This window comes from Aquarana catesbeiana, linkage group LG04 (genome assembly GCF_042186555.1).
Source record: "Aquarana catesbeiana isolate 2022-GZ linkage group LG04, ASM4218655v1, whole genome shotgun sequence".
Lineage (NCBI taxonomy): Eukaryota > Metazoa > Chordata > Amphibia > Anura > Ranidae > Aquarana > Aquarana catesbeiana.
The window spans coordinates 623,562,968-623,579,794 of NC_133327.1; the positions used below are offsets into that span (position 1 = coordinate 623,562,968).

Here is a 16,827-nt window from a genome sequence, read left to right on the forward strand (position 1 = left end):
TGAAGATAAATAGTTCATATAGTGATCCAAGGAAAGAACAAAATTAGTCCAGAATACTCACATGTCCATAGTGATAAAAGCACTTATAAAAAAAAGTACCATAATGCAATGAGAGAGACCGACCCCACACGTTTCATCTAATAAGACATTTCCAGACAATGTCTTATTCGACGAAACGTGTCGGAGCTGTTTCTGTCATTGCGTTATAATACATTTTTTTATAAGTGCTTTTATCACTATGGACATGTGAGTGTTCTGGACCTGTTCAATAAATGTTTTAATTTTTGTGAGATATTATGTTTGCACTAGACACCTTCAATTCTTTGGTTCACTTTATATATTTTTATGCACATCAAGCAGTCCTTAATTAATTATTGTTTACATTGATTCAGCATTTTTACACTTGTACTATTAAGAGTCACATGGACCTGGTTAGCAGTAACCATGTGCACTGTATACTAGCACCTTGTTTGTTCATAGGTAGTTGTCACTCATTAGCGTTGCACATTTTTCCACTTTACACACAATTTGTTTATTGTTGTGCTGGCTGCTACACCATTACCTTGGGGCATCAGCGCAGTATTATCCTCTTTATTCCATGTAACAATATACAGTATGTTGTTAATTGAGAGGAGATATGCATTACATGGTCAGTGTTTTTAGGATCAAGGAGATCCACTTGTTTTAATCAATATGAATAAAGTATTGTAAAATACTTCCCCTATGGGAAAGGGGGCTGCTATAGGTGAAGAACACAGAAGCCAGCTATAGTGTCTGACTACCTGTGTCAAGGGGTAAGGGTGGCATCTTCATTTACAGGTATGGCATGCTTTTTCTATAGCAACAGGGTCGCTTTAAGAAAAGTGGCACTAAGCCTGTTGTCAGAATGTAAGGTTTAGTGACTGACGACAGGTTAGCTTTAATACACAAAGGTGGTATTCCATCCATCTTTACAGTCCATAGTTTTGGTTCTCATGTTATAACCCCACTTGCGTTTTTTTTTTTTTTTTGGAGAGCAAAGGCCACGTAACTTTAGTTCAGTACATCATTTTATGTATTGTAGCCATTTGGAAACTTGCATTTTTCTTTGTCTTGTGAGGTTGAACAGCTGATAGAGAGCAGAGACACAGAAAAGCAATAATCAATACGCTGAATCACTTTTAGTGATGGTGTATAAGGTGTTCAATTATTACCTTATTTAGGGTAACAACAAATGCATTACAATGTAATTCCAAATAACATGGCATAAACTAAAATTCCCCCATCAAGGTAAAGTCTGGAAGTTTATTTATTTATTTATTTTTTTTACTAAAGGTCCTTCTTAAATTTAAGGACCTGCATGTTATTTCCACATGTTATTGCAAGAGGGAGTCCTCAAATTCATATTCCAAAAAGTGTACCTTTTTAAAATAATAATCCACAAATAATAAATCCCACCACCTTTTCCATCACCCACAGCTTCTGACCGCCATCCAATTCAACTTTTCGAAATTTTGATATTCAACTTCCAGTTAAAAAACTTCCAATGTACAGAGCAAGTAAAGTCTCCATCTTCCCAGTCAGCCGTGGATCAGCCCATCAAATGTGAGGCTGGGCGAGAAAGTTATAATCTGCACAAATTCCACAATAACTTTCAGAGACATTTCAGCTGGATCTCCAGGGCTCCAAAGTATCATCCAACAGAGGCTGTCCACAACGTGCTGCAGGTGGTTCGATAATGTCCAGCTGCATATAATAGCCAGACAAGTGTTTGTTTTTAACTGGCATAACCTTTTCGATCCTCTGCTCCTTCTTCCTTAGGAACTCATTAAAGTATATATCATACTGAAGAAATACGAAGAAGATTTTGTTAGTGAGAATTCGCAAGACTTCCTTCCTATCACATTCAATTTAAGTGAAACTCCAGTTTGTTGAGGAAAAAGATCCCCTAACCTATATGGGTTAGGGGATCTTTTATATATATTGCAAAGATTTTAGAAAATGTCATAGCACATCATAGCTGTTTCTTTGTTGGACATATTAACCCCTTTACGCCTAAGGGTAAAACAAATGTTAATGCCTAAGCACAATTTTGCAACTTTAACATAGTAAAACCGTACATATCATCACAACTACTTTGTGCATCCAGGTGGATTATACGTGTTTTTTTCAGAACAAATTGGGCTTTCATTTGGTGCTAAATAGTAATGGATATCTACTGATTTTTTTTATTGTCAAAGGAAAACTGGCCCAAAATAAATAAAAAAAAAAAATTTTTTTTTTAAAATTTAGCTGTAAATTTCTTTCTACTACCATAGTCTTCCATCAAACCCAAAACAAATTCTCCTGACGATTTCAGCAATACCACATACATATATGTTAGTTGTTGTTTGTACCTGTTGTACAACCCACAAACAATAGTGCGCATTTTGCTTTTTTTTATTCTACCTAAAACACACTGACACTATGGGGTTTATTTACTAAAACTGTATTGTGCAAAATCTAGAGCAGCTCTGCTGAGAAACCAATCAGCTTCCAGGTATTATTGTTAAAGATTAACTGAACAAGCTGAAGTTAGAAGCCGATTGGCTACCATGCCTAGTTGCACCAGATACTGAGTGCTCCAGTTTTAGTACATTTCCCCCCGACACTAATACTAATTAAAAAAAAAAAAATCTTGCCTGAAAAATACTGACCTTGACATTTGACCTTTGACCCTGACCTTGACCCAAACACTAACCCTGGCACTGACCTAGATCAAACCTTCATCTAGGTATTTTTTTATTTCATTTTTTAATAATATTATTATTTTATTTTTTCTCACCATTTTTTTTCTGTCTTCAAGGAGAGAGAGGTACGATGTATCTCTCTCCTACATTCAGAGAGAAAAATCACGGGGTGGGCTTCACAGTGACTGGTCACTATGATAGCCAATCAGATGCTATCACAGCAATCAGGTGAGTGATCCGGAATCTGGAGTTCCATATCCTGATCATTAGTACAGGGCCCAAGGCTCTTGGTGAGACCCCAGTCTCTGTGCTGGGAGCACGCCAATGCGGCGCACTCCCAGCACAAAGTCAGATACACAAATATGCGGCCCCATGGAAAAAAGCCCAGTCAAGTGGGGCCTAATATTTGCATACACTCGGCACCAAGGGGTTAAAGATGAACTCTAGGCAAATGTATGAAAAACACAAGTTAATGCAGTCCTGTAAGGGTGAATAAATCATTAAATGTATTTTTATATGTGTGACGGACCCCCGTACTCAACAGGATTATGTCTGCCGTAAATGCTTCCTTTGTCCAGAACCAGCACTATCCAAGACCCCTTAGTTCACCCAGTCATTAGTCGTAACTCAATGTAGGGTGTAAAACATCAAACTATTTATTCAAACACGGGTACACAGGTATACACTCAGGGAACAACTCACCCCTCCCTTTGATTCAGGGCGGGGTAAACTGTCCAATCAGCAGGGAGAGTTGTTGGGGGAATTCGCCCGTCCCCTCTCCACCCTGTCCCCAGTCCACATGTCAGGAACGCAAATACAAAACATCCATCCCATAATACATTTCTGCTAAGGCAGACAGACACAACAGAACAATGGGACACAGCCACACCCCAAAAGATCCCAGCAAACAGTCCACAACAGCATGAGACAACACACAATATATACATATATACAATATTCCAGTGTGGCTGTACAGCGAGTCTGCCTAGCACAGATCAGACTGGGGTTATCGGTCACCCTGTGCCCCTAATGGACACAGAGTGATTTACACATAGGAGGGGCTCGGGGACCTGGACACAGAGTTTCCAGAGCTCTCCAAGGTAAGCTGGGTTCCCTCCTATGATTAAGGAATGGATCACTGCAGTGGGCAATATGCTCCAGATGGAGAAAGTCATATATCAACATAGAGGATACACCTAAAAGTTTGAAAAACTTTTGGGCCCATGGCTTGATGTACCTGGGCTTGTCCCGGTGGATCTGATTATGGGTTGGTTACTAGGTCTGAATGCCGTTTGAAACTGATCTCAACAACACTGGAATGAGAAACATGGGTTAGGGTGAATAACATGGCTCCAAGAGGGGGATAAAGAGGGACGGTCTTTTATTTCACCATACTAGAGATCTGGTTATGTTCAACTTGCAGTGTGACTATGTTTGCAATGCTCTGTAATTGACTACTTGTGAAGTACTGCAAGGGACAGCTCCAGATTGAAAATTAATATTGCACCAGGGGCTTGTTATTTTTGGCTGGAGTTCTGCTTTAAAGCAGACCTTGCAATCCAAACCATTACCTATATGTTGTGATTAACTGTACTGATTAGCTGTCTTCCTGACTGGTTTTCATTCAATAATCTGAGATTTGTGGCTGTTTGCGATAGCTTGGTTTGAGAACTACTGGGATGCACTGGTGTGCAGTCTTCAGATGAACAATCTGTAGATTAAAGTGGTATTAAAATAAAAATGTAATACATTGCAGCTTACCAATCATTAGATTTGGCGGCTGCATCAGTTTTCTTTTCTTAGTTTTTTCCCACCTCCAGTATTAGTGAGACACAACTCTGGATGAATGAGCACAGGAGGTAAAGCAGACAGCAGCATTGTCAGTCCGGGGGTAGGGTAATGTTAAATGTACTAACAAATTTAAATACACTTACATATTGAAGCTCACACTTTATAATCAGTTACAGCAAACAGTTTTTTTGCTTTTTGGGATAAAGGTTTTACATGAATAAAAAAAAAGCTAATTATTTTAAGCACCCTGCCAGTGTTAAAAGGCTTGTGCTTTTGAAAAACAACAGACTTTCTGGCTGGATCACCAGATGAATATAGAAGAAAGAAAGCCTAAAAATAAAACGAATGCAGCCACCACATCTATGAATTGGTAAGCTGAAATATAAAAAATGTTTGCTTTTGGGTTCAATACTGCTTTAACCGCTTGCCGACCAGCCGCCGCAGTTGTACTGCGGCAACATGGCTCGGCTGCGCGAATCGCCGTCATGTTACATCGCTTCCTTATCTGGCCACTAGGGGCGCGCGCTCTCTGCCTGCTCGCCCAAGGAGCCGATGCGAGTGCTCGGCGGTCGCGATCACCGCCAGGCTCCCGCAATCGCTCGGGGCACACGAGAACCGGGATCTGTGTGCGTAAACAGAAGTGACAGATTGTCTGTTCATACAGAGTATAAACAGCGATCTGTCATCTCTCCTACACAGTCCCCTCCACCCTTCAGTTAGAACACACACTAGGGAACACAATTAACCCCTTGATCGCCCCCTAGTGTTAACCCCTTCTCTGCCAGTGACATTTTTACAGTAATCAATAAATTTTTATAGCACTGATCTCTGTATAAATGACAATGGTCACAAAAATGTGTCAAAATTGTCTGACATAATGTCACAGTCCTGATAAAAATCGCAGATCACCACGTTATAACTTTTGTGCAAACCAATCAATATATGCTTATTGCGATTTTTTTTTTTTACCAAAAATATGTAGAAGACTACATATCAGCCTAAATTGAGGAAAAAAATAGTTTTTTTGATATATTTTTGGGGGATATTTATTATAGCAAAAAGTAAAAAATATTGCGTTTTTTTTTCAAAATTGTCACTCTTTTTTTGTTTATAGCACAATAAATAAAAACCGCAGAGGTGAATAAATACCACCAAAAGAAAGCTCTATTTGTGCTGATCAACCATTGTGTGTTAGCCTCCGTGTGTACTTGCTGTGTTTCCTACGTCTGATTCCTGTTACCGACTTTGGCCTGTTCTCGACTCTCCCTGTCTGCTTGTTACACTGACCTTTGGCGTGTTATGTTTATCCTTGTCTGCTAGTCGCCCTGACCTTTGGCTTACCCCTTACTTCCCTGTCGTTCCAGTCTGCTGCCTCCTTCCTCTTCTCCTGTAGTCTACGGTGAGCGTGAGCTGTGAGACTATGGGGGCAATGACCTGGAGCCAGACTGCAGCGCAGTCCATCCTCACCACTAGAGGCTTTGGTGAACACCCGCTGGCTCTTAGACTCCGCGCCCTGGGGAATCTATGCTCTAGCTCCCACTGGGATCCATGTTAGTTATCCTGTAGACCTGCTTCCTGAACCTTCCAGGGTTCAATACGCAGCAGTCAGTCCTAGGGTCCACTACCTTAGCGGTGCACTTCCGACTCCTACAGAGTGCATCTGTCACCTGGTCCCAGGTGACCTGACAGCTATGCAGGTGTCATACCTGGCCAATGCCCCTGGAAGTTGAATATCACTGTAGTAGACACCGCTACTCCAGTGATCTCCATTTGCTTCTGGGTTCTGTGTCAATCGGCCATTGCAAATATTTATAAACTATCCATACATGGATTTCTTCTTAATGAAGACCCTGCAGTCCAAACCAACCATTAACTATCTGTTACCCCCTCCCCCTCATGCAAAAATCCATATGGTCAATCAAAGGAAACACAATAGACAAAAAAATTACTGTATGTACTTGAGTATAAACCGAGTTTTTCAGCACATTTTTTTGTGCTGAAAATGCCCCCCTCGGCTTATACTCGAGTCAAGCACTTTTCTACAATAGGGGGCCCCAAAGTCGGTTCGGAAAATGTCAAGCACTTTTCTGCAGCAGAGAATGACATTTTCCAAACCGACTTTTGGGCCCCGTATCTCGGAAATAGGAATCCCAGCTTGGGTATGTTGGAGTGCTAGTTCCACTGGGTTTGCACACCAAATTTGGGGTTCCTAGCACCTAGTGGCCCCGAGATACGGGGCCCCAAAGTCGGTCAACTGTGTCCATCTTCAGCAATGTCATTTCGGGACCCTTTGGCTGCAGCTAGGGGGCATCTAGGAACCCTTAACTACCGAGTTTGAAGTTCAGGGGACCTATGGCTGCAAATAGGCACAGTGAGGCATGCAAATGGACACAGTGAGGTTGCAAATGGGCATTGTTGACCCTCTTTTCCACTTACATTAGCTGCACATTTCTCAGCCTAGGCTTATACTCGAGTCAATACGTTTTCCCAGTTTTTTGTGGTAAAATTAGGTGCCTTGGCTTATATTCGGGTTGGCTTATTCTCGTGTATATCCGGTAAGTAAAACATATTTACCTTAGACTCTGGCAGCAACCTTCTTACATTCTCCTGTGAAACCCAAGGATCCCAAATTATATGATAATATACTCCTTCACAATGCATCCATTTGGATTTCTCAGGTTTCATAGGAGGCACCAGGAGGTTGCATGACATCACCAGTTTAACAGGCTGGGAGCCAGAGTCTAAAGTTGGCCATGTACATATAGATTTATCTCATCCAGCTTACTCCTGGGATTAACAAGAGAAATCAATTGTTTCCTCTATCTATGCTGTTTTGCTATATGCAGCAGCCTCCCCAGCTCCTGCTGAATACCTGGGCAGTGCCTGCATCAGACTAGATGCAGGCACTGTTCAGATGAATTCTTTTTTTACCTGAATCCTTTAGGCTGGGTTCACACTAGTGTGAATTGGATGTGGATATTCCCTCACCCAACTCGCACAGCAGGAGATTGTGACCACCTCTCTATGGAGCCGGTTCACAATTCTCCGCAGCCGCTCCGGTGTGATTTGCACAGGAGCCCTGTGCGACTTTTCTGTTTCAGGTCTGAATTAAGCCAAAAATCCACGCTGCAATCGGACCTGCAACAGTGAACAAAGAGATTTTACAGAAAGACCTGAACAAAATAATGGAATGGGCAACTACATGGCAAATGAGGTTTAATGTGAAGAAGTGTAAAATAATGCACTTGGGAGTTAAGAACAAAAACACAAACTACTCACTAGGGGGAGAACTGCTGGGGGGAGTCAAGGATGGAGAAAGATCTGGGGGTCCTAGTTGAAGATAGACTGACCAATAGTATGCAATGTCAAGCTGCAGCTACCAAATCCGGCAGAATATTAGCATGCATAAAAATGGGGATATACTCCAGAGATAAAACTATAATCCTGCCACTTTATAAAACTCTGGTTTGGCCTCATCTGGAGTATTTCGTCCAGTTCTGGTCACCAGTCCTCAGAAGGGATGTGCTGGAGCTGGAGAGAGTCCAAAGAAGGGCAACTAAATTAATAAGGGAACTGGAGGACCTGAAATACGAGGAGCACTAAATTTATTCTCGTTGGGCAAAAGACACTTGAGAGCGGACATGATAGCGATTTACAAATACCTCAATGGTGACTCCAGCATAGGAAAAAAGCTATTCAATCTCAGGTGGTGTAAGAGAACATGGGGCCACACAATGAGATTGAAGGAGAAGCAGTTTAACCTTAATCAGCGCAGCGGTTTTTTCACTGTCAGGGCGATAGGGATGTGGAACTCTCTTCCACAAGTGGTTTTTCAGCGGGAAGTATTGATATTTTTAAAAGACTCTTGGACGTGCATCTTAAAGAACACAATATACAGGGATATAGGAAATGATTTTTGACGCTGACTTACGTACACTTACATAAGTTGAACTGGATGAACTGTTGTCTTTATTCAACCTTACCTACTATGTAACTATGTAACTATGACTAAAATATGACTAAAACTAAAATGGCATTTTAGTCAAAAGACTATGACAAAAGCTAAATTGAAATTTGACGGCAAAATGATCACTGGTTATATATCACAATGGTTAAATAATGAGAATGGGAAATGAATTTGGAAGACCGAAGGTTAATCCTGGGTGGCTAAACCGTAACGTAAAAATTCTTATTAAAGAGAAAAAAGTGGCATTGTCAACATTCCAACACTACAAGGAATTCAATAAGAAGTGTAAGAACGCAATCAGGACGGCTACAAAAGACTACGGGAGACACATAGCAGAGGAGAGTAAAAAAATCCCAAGGAATTCTTTAGATATATTAACCACTTAAGGACCAGGCCTATTTTTCAAACTTGTTGTTTACAAGTTAAAATCTGTTTTTATTTTTTTACTAGAAAATTACTTAAAACCCCCAAACATCATATATATTTTTTTCAGACACCCTAGAGAATAAAATGGTGGTTGTTGCAATACCTTATGTCACACCGTATTTGCGCAACGGTCTTATAAACGCAATTTTTGGGTTAAAAAAAAATTTGAATTAAAAAATTAAGAAAACAGAAAAAGTTAGCCACATTTTTTTTATTCCCAAAAAATCGCGTTTATAAGACCGTTGCGCAAAAAAAAAATTATTTTGAATTAAAAAGTAAGAAAACAGAAAAAGTTAGCCCATTTTTTTTATATTGTGAAAGATAATGTTATGCCGAGTAAATTGATACCCAACATGTCATGCTTCAAAATTGCGCCCGCTTGTGGAATAGCGTCAAACTTTGACACTTAAAAATCTCCATAGGTGATGTTTAAAAATGTCTACAGGTTACCAGTTTTGAGTTACAGAGGAAGTCTTTTTGGTAGAATTATTGCTCTCGTTCTAACGATTGCGGCGATACCTCACATGTGGTTTGAACACCATTTACATATGCGGGCACGACTAACGTATGCGTTAGCTTCTGCACGTGAGCACGGCAGGATGGAGCGCTTTAAATTTATTTATTTATTTTCTTATTTATTTTTTATTTTTTATTTTTACACTGTCCCTTTAAAAAAAAAAATGCGGGGATCACTTTTATTCCTATTACAAGGAATGTAAACATCCCTTGTAATAGAAAAAAACATGACAGGACCTCTTTAATGTGAGATCTGGGTTCAAAAAAACCTCAGATCTCACATTTACACACAAAAAAAAGTCCCTTTAAGGTCGTTGGGCGGAAGTGATGTTTAACGTCGCTGACTTCATCCAACGTCATTGAGTCTAGTGGGGGCCATCATTCCCTCACTCGACCTCCAGCCTCTGAGGGGAAAGGATCGTATCGTCTCCGCCGCTACGGACGGCTCCGGTAAGCGGTGGAGATGACCAGAACGCGGCGGGGGGGCACCTCTCCCGCCGCAGATAAAAGTGATCTCGCGCCAAATATGCCATGGAGACCACTTTTATCCTAAAGCGGACCGCCCGTCGTTTAAGAAAATACCGGGGTTATGGCAGCTATCTGCTGCCATAACCCCAGTATTTAACGTCAAAATACCAACATATAACGACAGTGGGCGGTCAGTGGTTAACAGTAAAAAAGCGAAATCAGAGCACATTGCCCACTGTCACGTACTTGATGGTAGAGTCTGTTATGCAGAAGAAGGCCTCTCTTACACCTCTGACTCGAGGCCCCTGGTAGAGCAGACAGGTGGTGCGGGAGTGCAGAGTCGCACGAGTGCCTGGCAAGTTGCTAGCAGGGAGGCTGAACCGGAACTGAAGGCAGAGCTCTGGAGGAACACAGACACAGCAGGACAACCAGGAACAGCTGACAGGCTGGAGACTGGAGTAAGCTGGTACTTGGGTTTTGCGGACAGGAGCGTGGGTACAGCAGCTAGCGGAACTTGGTGTTGGTAATGACTGGAGCACAGGCAGGTGCATGCAAGCTGAATCAGACATCAGAGAACAAGTCCAGAACACGTGCTGACGCAGAAGTGTAGTCAGATGCAGGCAGGGTTGGCAGCAAGGTGGCAGAAGGAACAGGCAGAAGCGTAATCAAAGACAAGCCGGGGTCAGATGCAGGCAGATAACAGAAGTAGTCAGGAGCAAGCCGGGTAGGAAAACAGGAACTGGTACAGGCAACGGATAGCAGGAGACACATGAAACGCTGTAGACTAGACAGCATTGATCTTGAGGAATGAGCCAGTTTAAGTCCCCTTTGGCGCCAAAAGCTGTCACCGCACTTGTGGTGGCATCCCATTCAGTATTGGTGCGCACACATGCACGCAAATGCGCCCGTGCTGCTCTTCTCAATGGGACATGGAGCACAGGGGATCTTCCCCGACTGCCATCTTGGTTGCTGGCATGCCCTTCCTAACATTGCCCCCTCCCAATGGGCAGCCTCCGGCTGCCCATTGGGAGTTTGGTTATTTGGAATTTGGTTATTCCTCTTCCTGCAATCCAAAATTGCTTCCAGTGATCCATACTTGATCTCCTGGTTTCAGAATCAACTCCCCTCTTCTCCTCTTGTCAAAGATCTTTTTGTTGTATGCCTGTGTTTTAGTCATTGTTTCTTGCAACAGTTTGTTATTAGTGTCAAAGAACAGGTACTGAGCATTCTGTTACTGTATTGGCCAAGAAGGAGAGATGGAAGCTGTAATTGGTGAAGAACGGAGATTGCTTTGTGGCTGAATGGACAGAGTTATTGTAGGAAAACTCAGCTGGTAATAGGGACACCCAGTTATCTTGAGAGAATGAGGAAAAACAGCGTAGATACTGTTCAACTGAGTCTGATTGGTTCTCTCCATCCGTCCATTCGTTTGTGGGTGATAGGCTGAATAAAATGATAGTTCGATCCTCAAGGCTGTACACAAGGCTTTAAAAAATCTAGAGGTGAACTGCACCCCACGATCCGACACAATATTTGCTGGAACCCCATGAAGTCTTATAATTTACTTGATAAAAATTTGTGCAGTCTCTTGAGCAGATGGCGTATCTTTCATAGGGAGGAAATGTGCCATTTTAGACAACCAGTCCACTACCACGAAGATGGTGCTGTAGCCTTCCGATGGAGGAAGCTCGACAATAAAGTCTATAGAAATCATCCTACAGGGTCTACCTGGGACGGGTAGTGGTTTTAGCAGACCCCAAGCCTTAGTTTTGCTGTTCTTGCTCTGAATACAGGTGATACAAGATTCAACATACTTCTTGCAGACTTTCTCTACTTGCGGCCACCAGAATGTACGTTGCACAAGTTCAGAGGTATTGCTGATTCCAAAATGTCCAGCTAACATGTGGTCGTGACACAGCCCCAAGATAGAGACTCGGACGTCTTCCAGTATAAAGATCGTATCCTTATACCATAGCAACCCATCTCTTGCCTGTAAGGTAGTTCCAGTAGGTGAGGGGATTCCCACAGAAGCCTATTTGATTTGAGATAGTAGTTTTCCTTGGAGCAAAAGGAAATTCCCTGAAGACAGAATAGTATCTGGGGGTACAGACTGTTCCGACAGGCTAAACATGCGGGAAAGTGCATCAGGTTTTGTATTCTTAGATCCAGGCCTATAAGTTATGTGAAAAGAGAATCTAGAAAAAAAAGTGCCCACCTGGCCTGTCAGGGTTTCAACTTCTTTACCGCTCTTAAGTATTCTAAATTCTTATGATCTGTGTAGATCAAGATTGGGTGTGCAGCTCCTTCCAGCAGGTACCTCCATTCTTCCAGTGCAGCCTAGATTGCTAGGAGTTCATGATCCCAAACATCATTGTTTAGTTCCACTGCAGATAGTTTACGGTAGAAGAAGGCAACTGAATGCAACAGAGCTTTAGACCCTAGTCTCTCAGAAAGCACTGCTCCAACTGCTGTTTCTAATGCGTCCACTTCCAGGACGTAAGGCAAGACTGGATCAGGGTGTTTTAAAACAGATGCAGAAGTAAACAGTCCTTTAAGAGTCTCAAAGGTCATCTGCGCTTCAGCGGACCACTGAAACTTGATGCCTTGCCTGATTAGTTGCGTGATGGGGGAGATGATAGCGCAAAATCCCCTAATGAATTTCCGATAAAAATTTGCGAATCCTACAAATCGCTGAACACCTTTCTTATCTGCGGGAGCCGGCCAGTCTGGAATGGCAGTGACCTTTTGAGAACCCATCTTCACCCCTTCCGTGGATATAATTAGTCCCAGGAATTGAATACTTTGGCGTTCAAATTCGCATTTTTCAGGCTTGGCGTATAGGCCATGCTGCTGAAGTCGGCCCAAAACGCTCTTTACATGTCTGTGATGATTGTCCAGGGATGAAGAAAAGATTAATATATCAATCAGATAGACTATGACAAACAGATCCAAAAAGTCACGGAAGGCATCGTTAATGAAATGCTGGAACGTAGCAGGGGCATTGCACAGTCCAAAAGGCATTACAAGATATTCAAAATGCCCGAATCAGGTGCGGAAAGCTGTCTTCCATTCACCCCGTGTGTGAATGGGGCCATAGGAAAGCATTGTCTGAGTTTAGCTGCGGTAGATAACTTGATCATATCCGCAGCTAAAAGCTGAATTCTATCCGCCCTTGTGAAACGGGCCTTACACTGTTAGGAAGGCACACTCATAGCTCCCAAATGTCCCTGATTTTGAGGGACTGTCCCTGATTTGGAGCAATGTCCATTCCTCCTCATTTGTCCCTCATTTTGGTCTGATCTTTATAGATGTATATAAAATGCACTTTTTATCTATCAAAACATGTTTTCCAGCACTAAACTTTTCATCTGATTTTTAAATTGCTGCATTTGTAAATTCCAAAAGCCAATATAAAGGAATAGTAGTGGTAAAAAAAAGCACTTGTGGGTTTAACCAATCTTGTTTTTTTGTACAATTCTCCTTTAAGGGGGTGTGGCAGGGGGTGTGCCCTATGCCTGCATACTTTTGCTGATAGGTGTCCCTCATTCCCATCTCAAAAAGTTGGGAGGTATGCACACTTATGCCCCGTACACACAATAGGATTTTCCGACGGAAAATGTTCTATAGGAGCTTGTCAGAAATTCCGACCGCTTGTAGGCTCCATCAGACATTTTCCATCGGAATTTCCGACACACAAAATTTGAGATCTGGATCTCAAATTTTCTGACAACAAAATCCGTTCTCGTAAATTCCGATCGTGTGTACACAATTCCGATGCACAAAGTTCCACGCATGCTCGGAATCAAGCAGAAGAGCCGCCCTGGCTATTGAACTTCATTTTTCTCGGCTCGTCGTACATGTTGTACGTCACCGCGTTTTGACGTTCGGAATTTTCGACATGATTTGTGTGACCGTGTGTATGCATGACAAATTTGAGCCAACATCCATCGGAAAAAAAAACAGATTTTGTTGTCGGAAAATCCTATCGTGTGTACAGGGCATTAGTGTCACTATCTTTCATATGTTGGCTCAAGGGGCCCTGTAAACACAACAAATAATTACAGACAGGAGAAGACCTACCAGTATAGATAATAGAAGAAGGAGAGCAGGTAAAATGCCAGCTTGCACCAGGCCTCTTTTTGGCAGTAGCTTAGTGTAGTGGCATTCATTACTGCAGGTGGGTCGTACGCCAACTCGGAGCTGTCGGCTGGGCCATAAAAATACCTATTAGCGGGAAACAAAAACATATGTTATCGTAAAAGACAGTTTGCAACATAAATGTCACATTAGTAATTGGCATCATTGTTGATTTTTCGGGGCTTTTTTGTTGATTTTTCATATCCTGGCATATATTTTATAACAGGTTTATTTTCATGCAGGAAAGTGTTGGTGCAAAAGTAATATCAGGATTGTATGTTGATGTTTCGACATTAAACAGAAAATTTTGAGTTTTTACCTATATTTGATTTCTTTATATATTAGGACTAAAACCAATGTTTTCTTATCAATATGAAATACTGCCTAGAAATATTTTATACACTTTATGGCCAAACGTATGTCAATACCTGAACTTACCTATACTATATGGTCGAAACGATGTGGACAACAGACTCCAAATTAATAAATTCAGGTGGGACAGTGGGAACTGTTTTTTTTTTTTTTTTTAACAAAGGTCAGTGGGAACTGTTTTAGGCAATTGTGCACTTCTAACCTTTTGGTAAAGCAATATAGTGTATTTTTATATGCAACCAGCAAGTGGTGCTCTCGACTCCTTTTCACCTGTTTGCCATGCTCTTTTCAGCACTACCTCCTTTTAAAAAAAAACCTAGCTTCAGGGAGCTCAATATGAAATTTCATTAAGCCTAGGTTCACACTGAGTGTGGGAATGAAAGTGTGCAAGTTCAGCTGAACTTGCACGATTTCATTCCCGCACGTCCGTGCCGATTTCAGCGGCGATTTCAGAGACATCTGTGCGAGTTTCTGCACAGATGTCAATGGAAATCGCACCCTGAAATTGCCAAAAGTAGTACAGAAACAACTTTTGGAAAACGGTGTGGCGCCCCAAATGCGGCGTTGCACCGATTAGGACAGAGCCATTGCCAACAATTGCCGCCGATTTGACATCAAATCGCAACAATGTGAACCAGGGCTAAGACAGAGAAAGTCTCAGAGGTAGCAGTTGGTCTCTTTTTAGGAAACCCACAGAGGTTGATTTAGTAAAACTGGAGAGTGCAAAATCTGGTGCAGCTTTGCATAGAAACCAATCAGCTTCCTGTTTTTATTGTGAAAGCTTAATTGAACAAGCTAAAGTTAGAAGATGATTGGTTCCTATGCACAGCTGCACCAGATTTTGCACACACCAGTTTTAGTAAATCAACCCCACAGTGTTCAGGGAATCATTTGTCATGGTTGTACACTATATTAAATGTTTCTAATAAAAAATGTGTACACATTATGCACACAAGTTGACACAAAGGGGTTTGAATGGCTATTAAAGGTAACCATCCTCACCTGTGATCTGTTTGTTTGTAATTAGTGTGTGTGTATAAAAGGTCAATGAGTTTCTGGACTCCTGACAGACCCTTGCATCTTTCATCCAGTGCTGCACTGATGTTTCTAGATTCTGAGTCATGGGGAAAGCAAAAGAATTGTCAAAGGATCTGCGGGAAAAGGTAGTTGAACTGTATAAAACAGGAAAGGGATATAAAAAGATATCCAAGGAACTGAGAATGCCAATCAGCAGTGTTCAAACTCTAATCAAGAAGTGGGAAATGAGGGGTTCTGTTGAAACCAAACCACGGTCAGGTAGACCAACTAAAATTTCAGCCACAACTGCCTGGAAAGTTGTTCGGGATGCAAAGAAAAACTCACAAATAACTTCTGGTGAAATACAGGACTCTCTGAAAACATTGAATGTGGCTGTTTCAAGATGCACAATAAGGAGGCACTTGAAGAAAGATGGGCTACATGGTCGAGTCGCCAGAAGAAAGCCATTACTACGCAAATGCCACAATGTATCTCGCTTACAGTACGCCAAAGAGCACAGAGACAAACCTCAAACCTTCTGGCACAAAGTCATTTGGAGTGATGAGACCAAAATTTAGCTTTTTGGCCACAACCAAAAACGCTACATTTGGAGGGGTGTGAACAAGGCCTATGATGAAAGTTACACCATTCCTACTGTGAAACAGAGGTGGATGGCTGATGTTTTGGGGATGTGTGAGCTACAAAGGCACAGGAAATTTGGGCAACATTGATGGCAAGATGAATGCAGTATGTTATCAAAAAATACTGGAGGAACATTTGCATTCATCAGCCAGGAAGCTGCGCATGGGACGTACATGGACATTTCAACATGACAATGATCCAAAACACAAGGCCAAGTCGATCTGTCATTGGCTACAGCAGAATAAAGTGAAGGTTCTGGAGTTGCTATATCAGTCTCCTGACCACAATATCATGGAGCCACTCTGGGGAGATCTCAAACGTGCAGTTCATGCAAGACAGCCCAAGAATTTACAGGAACTGGAGGCTTTTTGCCAAGAGGAATGGGCAGCTTTACCATCTGAGAAGATAAAGAGCCTCATCCACAAATACCACAAAAGACTTCAAGCTGTCATTGATGTTGAAGGGGGCAATACATGGTATTGTGAACTGGGGTATGTAAACTTTTGATGAGGGTCATTTGGGTAGTTTCTGCTGTCATTATGATTGAAAAAGAGTAAACACAGTTGATTAATAATAAATGGCTTCAGCCAAACACTAACCATGAGTGAACGAAAAGTTTTTTCATATTCTCTGAAAAATGGCCAAGAATCATAAATTCTGCCAGGGTATGTAAACTTATGAGCAGAACTGTATGTATGTATATATATATATATATATATATATATATATATATATATACACACACACAGTGAGGAAAAAAGTATTTGAACCCCTGCTGATTTT

General features: G+C 41.7%; 1 protein-coding gene across 1 annotated transcript in view; it reads right to left on the reverse strand.

Moving 5' to 3' along the window:
* Positions 1–1,003: 1,003 nt before the first annotated feature.
* CNIH3 (cornichon family AMPA receptor auxiliary protein 3) overlaps positions 1,004–16,827 on the reverse strand; it is a 270,624-nt gene continuing 254,800 nt past the window's right edge. Inside the window, exons 5-6 of the mRNA XM_073629177.1 lie at positions 13,957–14,100; positions 1,004–1,824 (exon numbers count right to left, since the gene is read on the reverse strand). Coding sequence (XP_073485278.1) covers positions 1,797–1,824; positions 13,957–14,100 — 172 coding nt within the window. The 3' untranslated portion in view covers positions 1,004–1,796. The remainder of the gene's footprint in view (positions 1,825–13,956; positions 14,101–16,827) is intronic.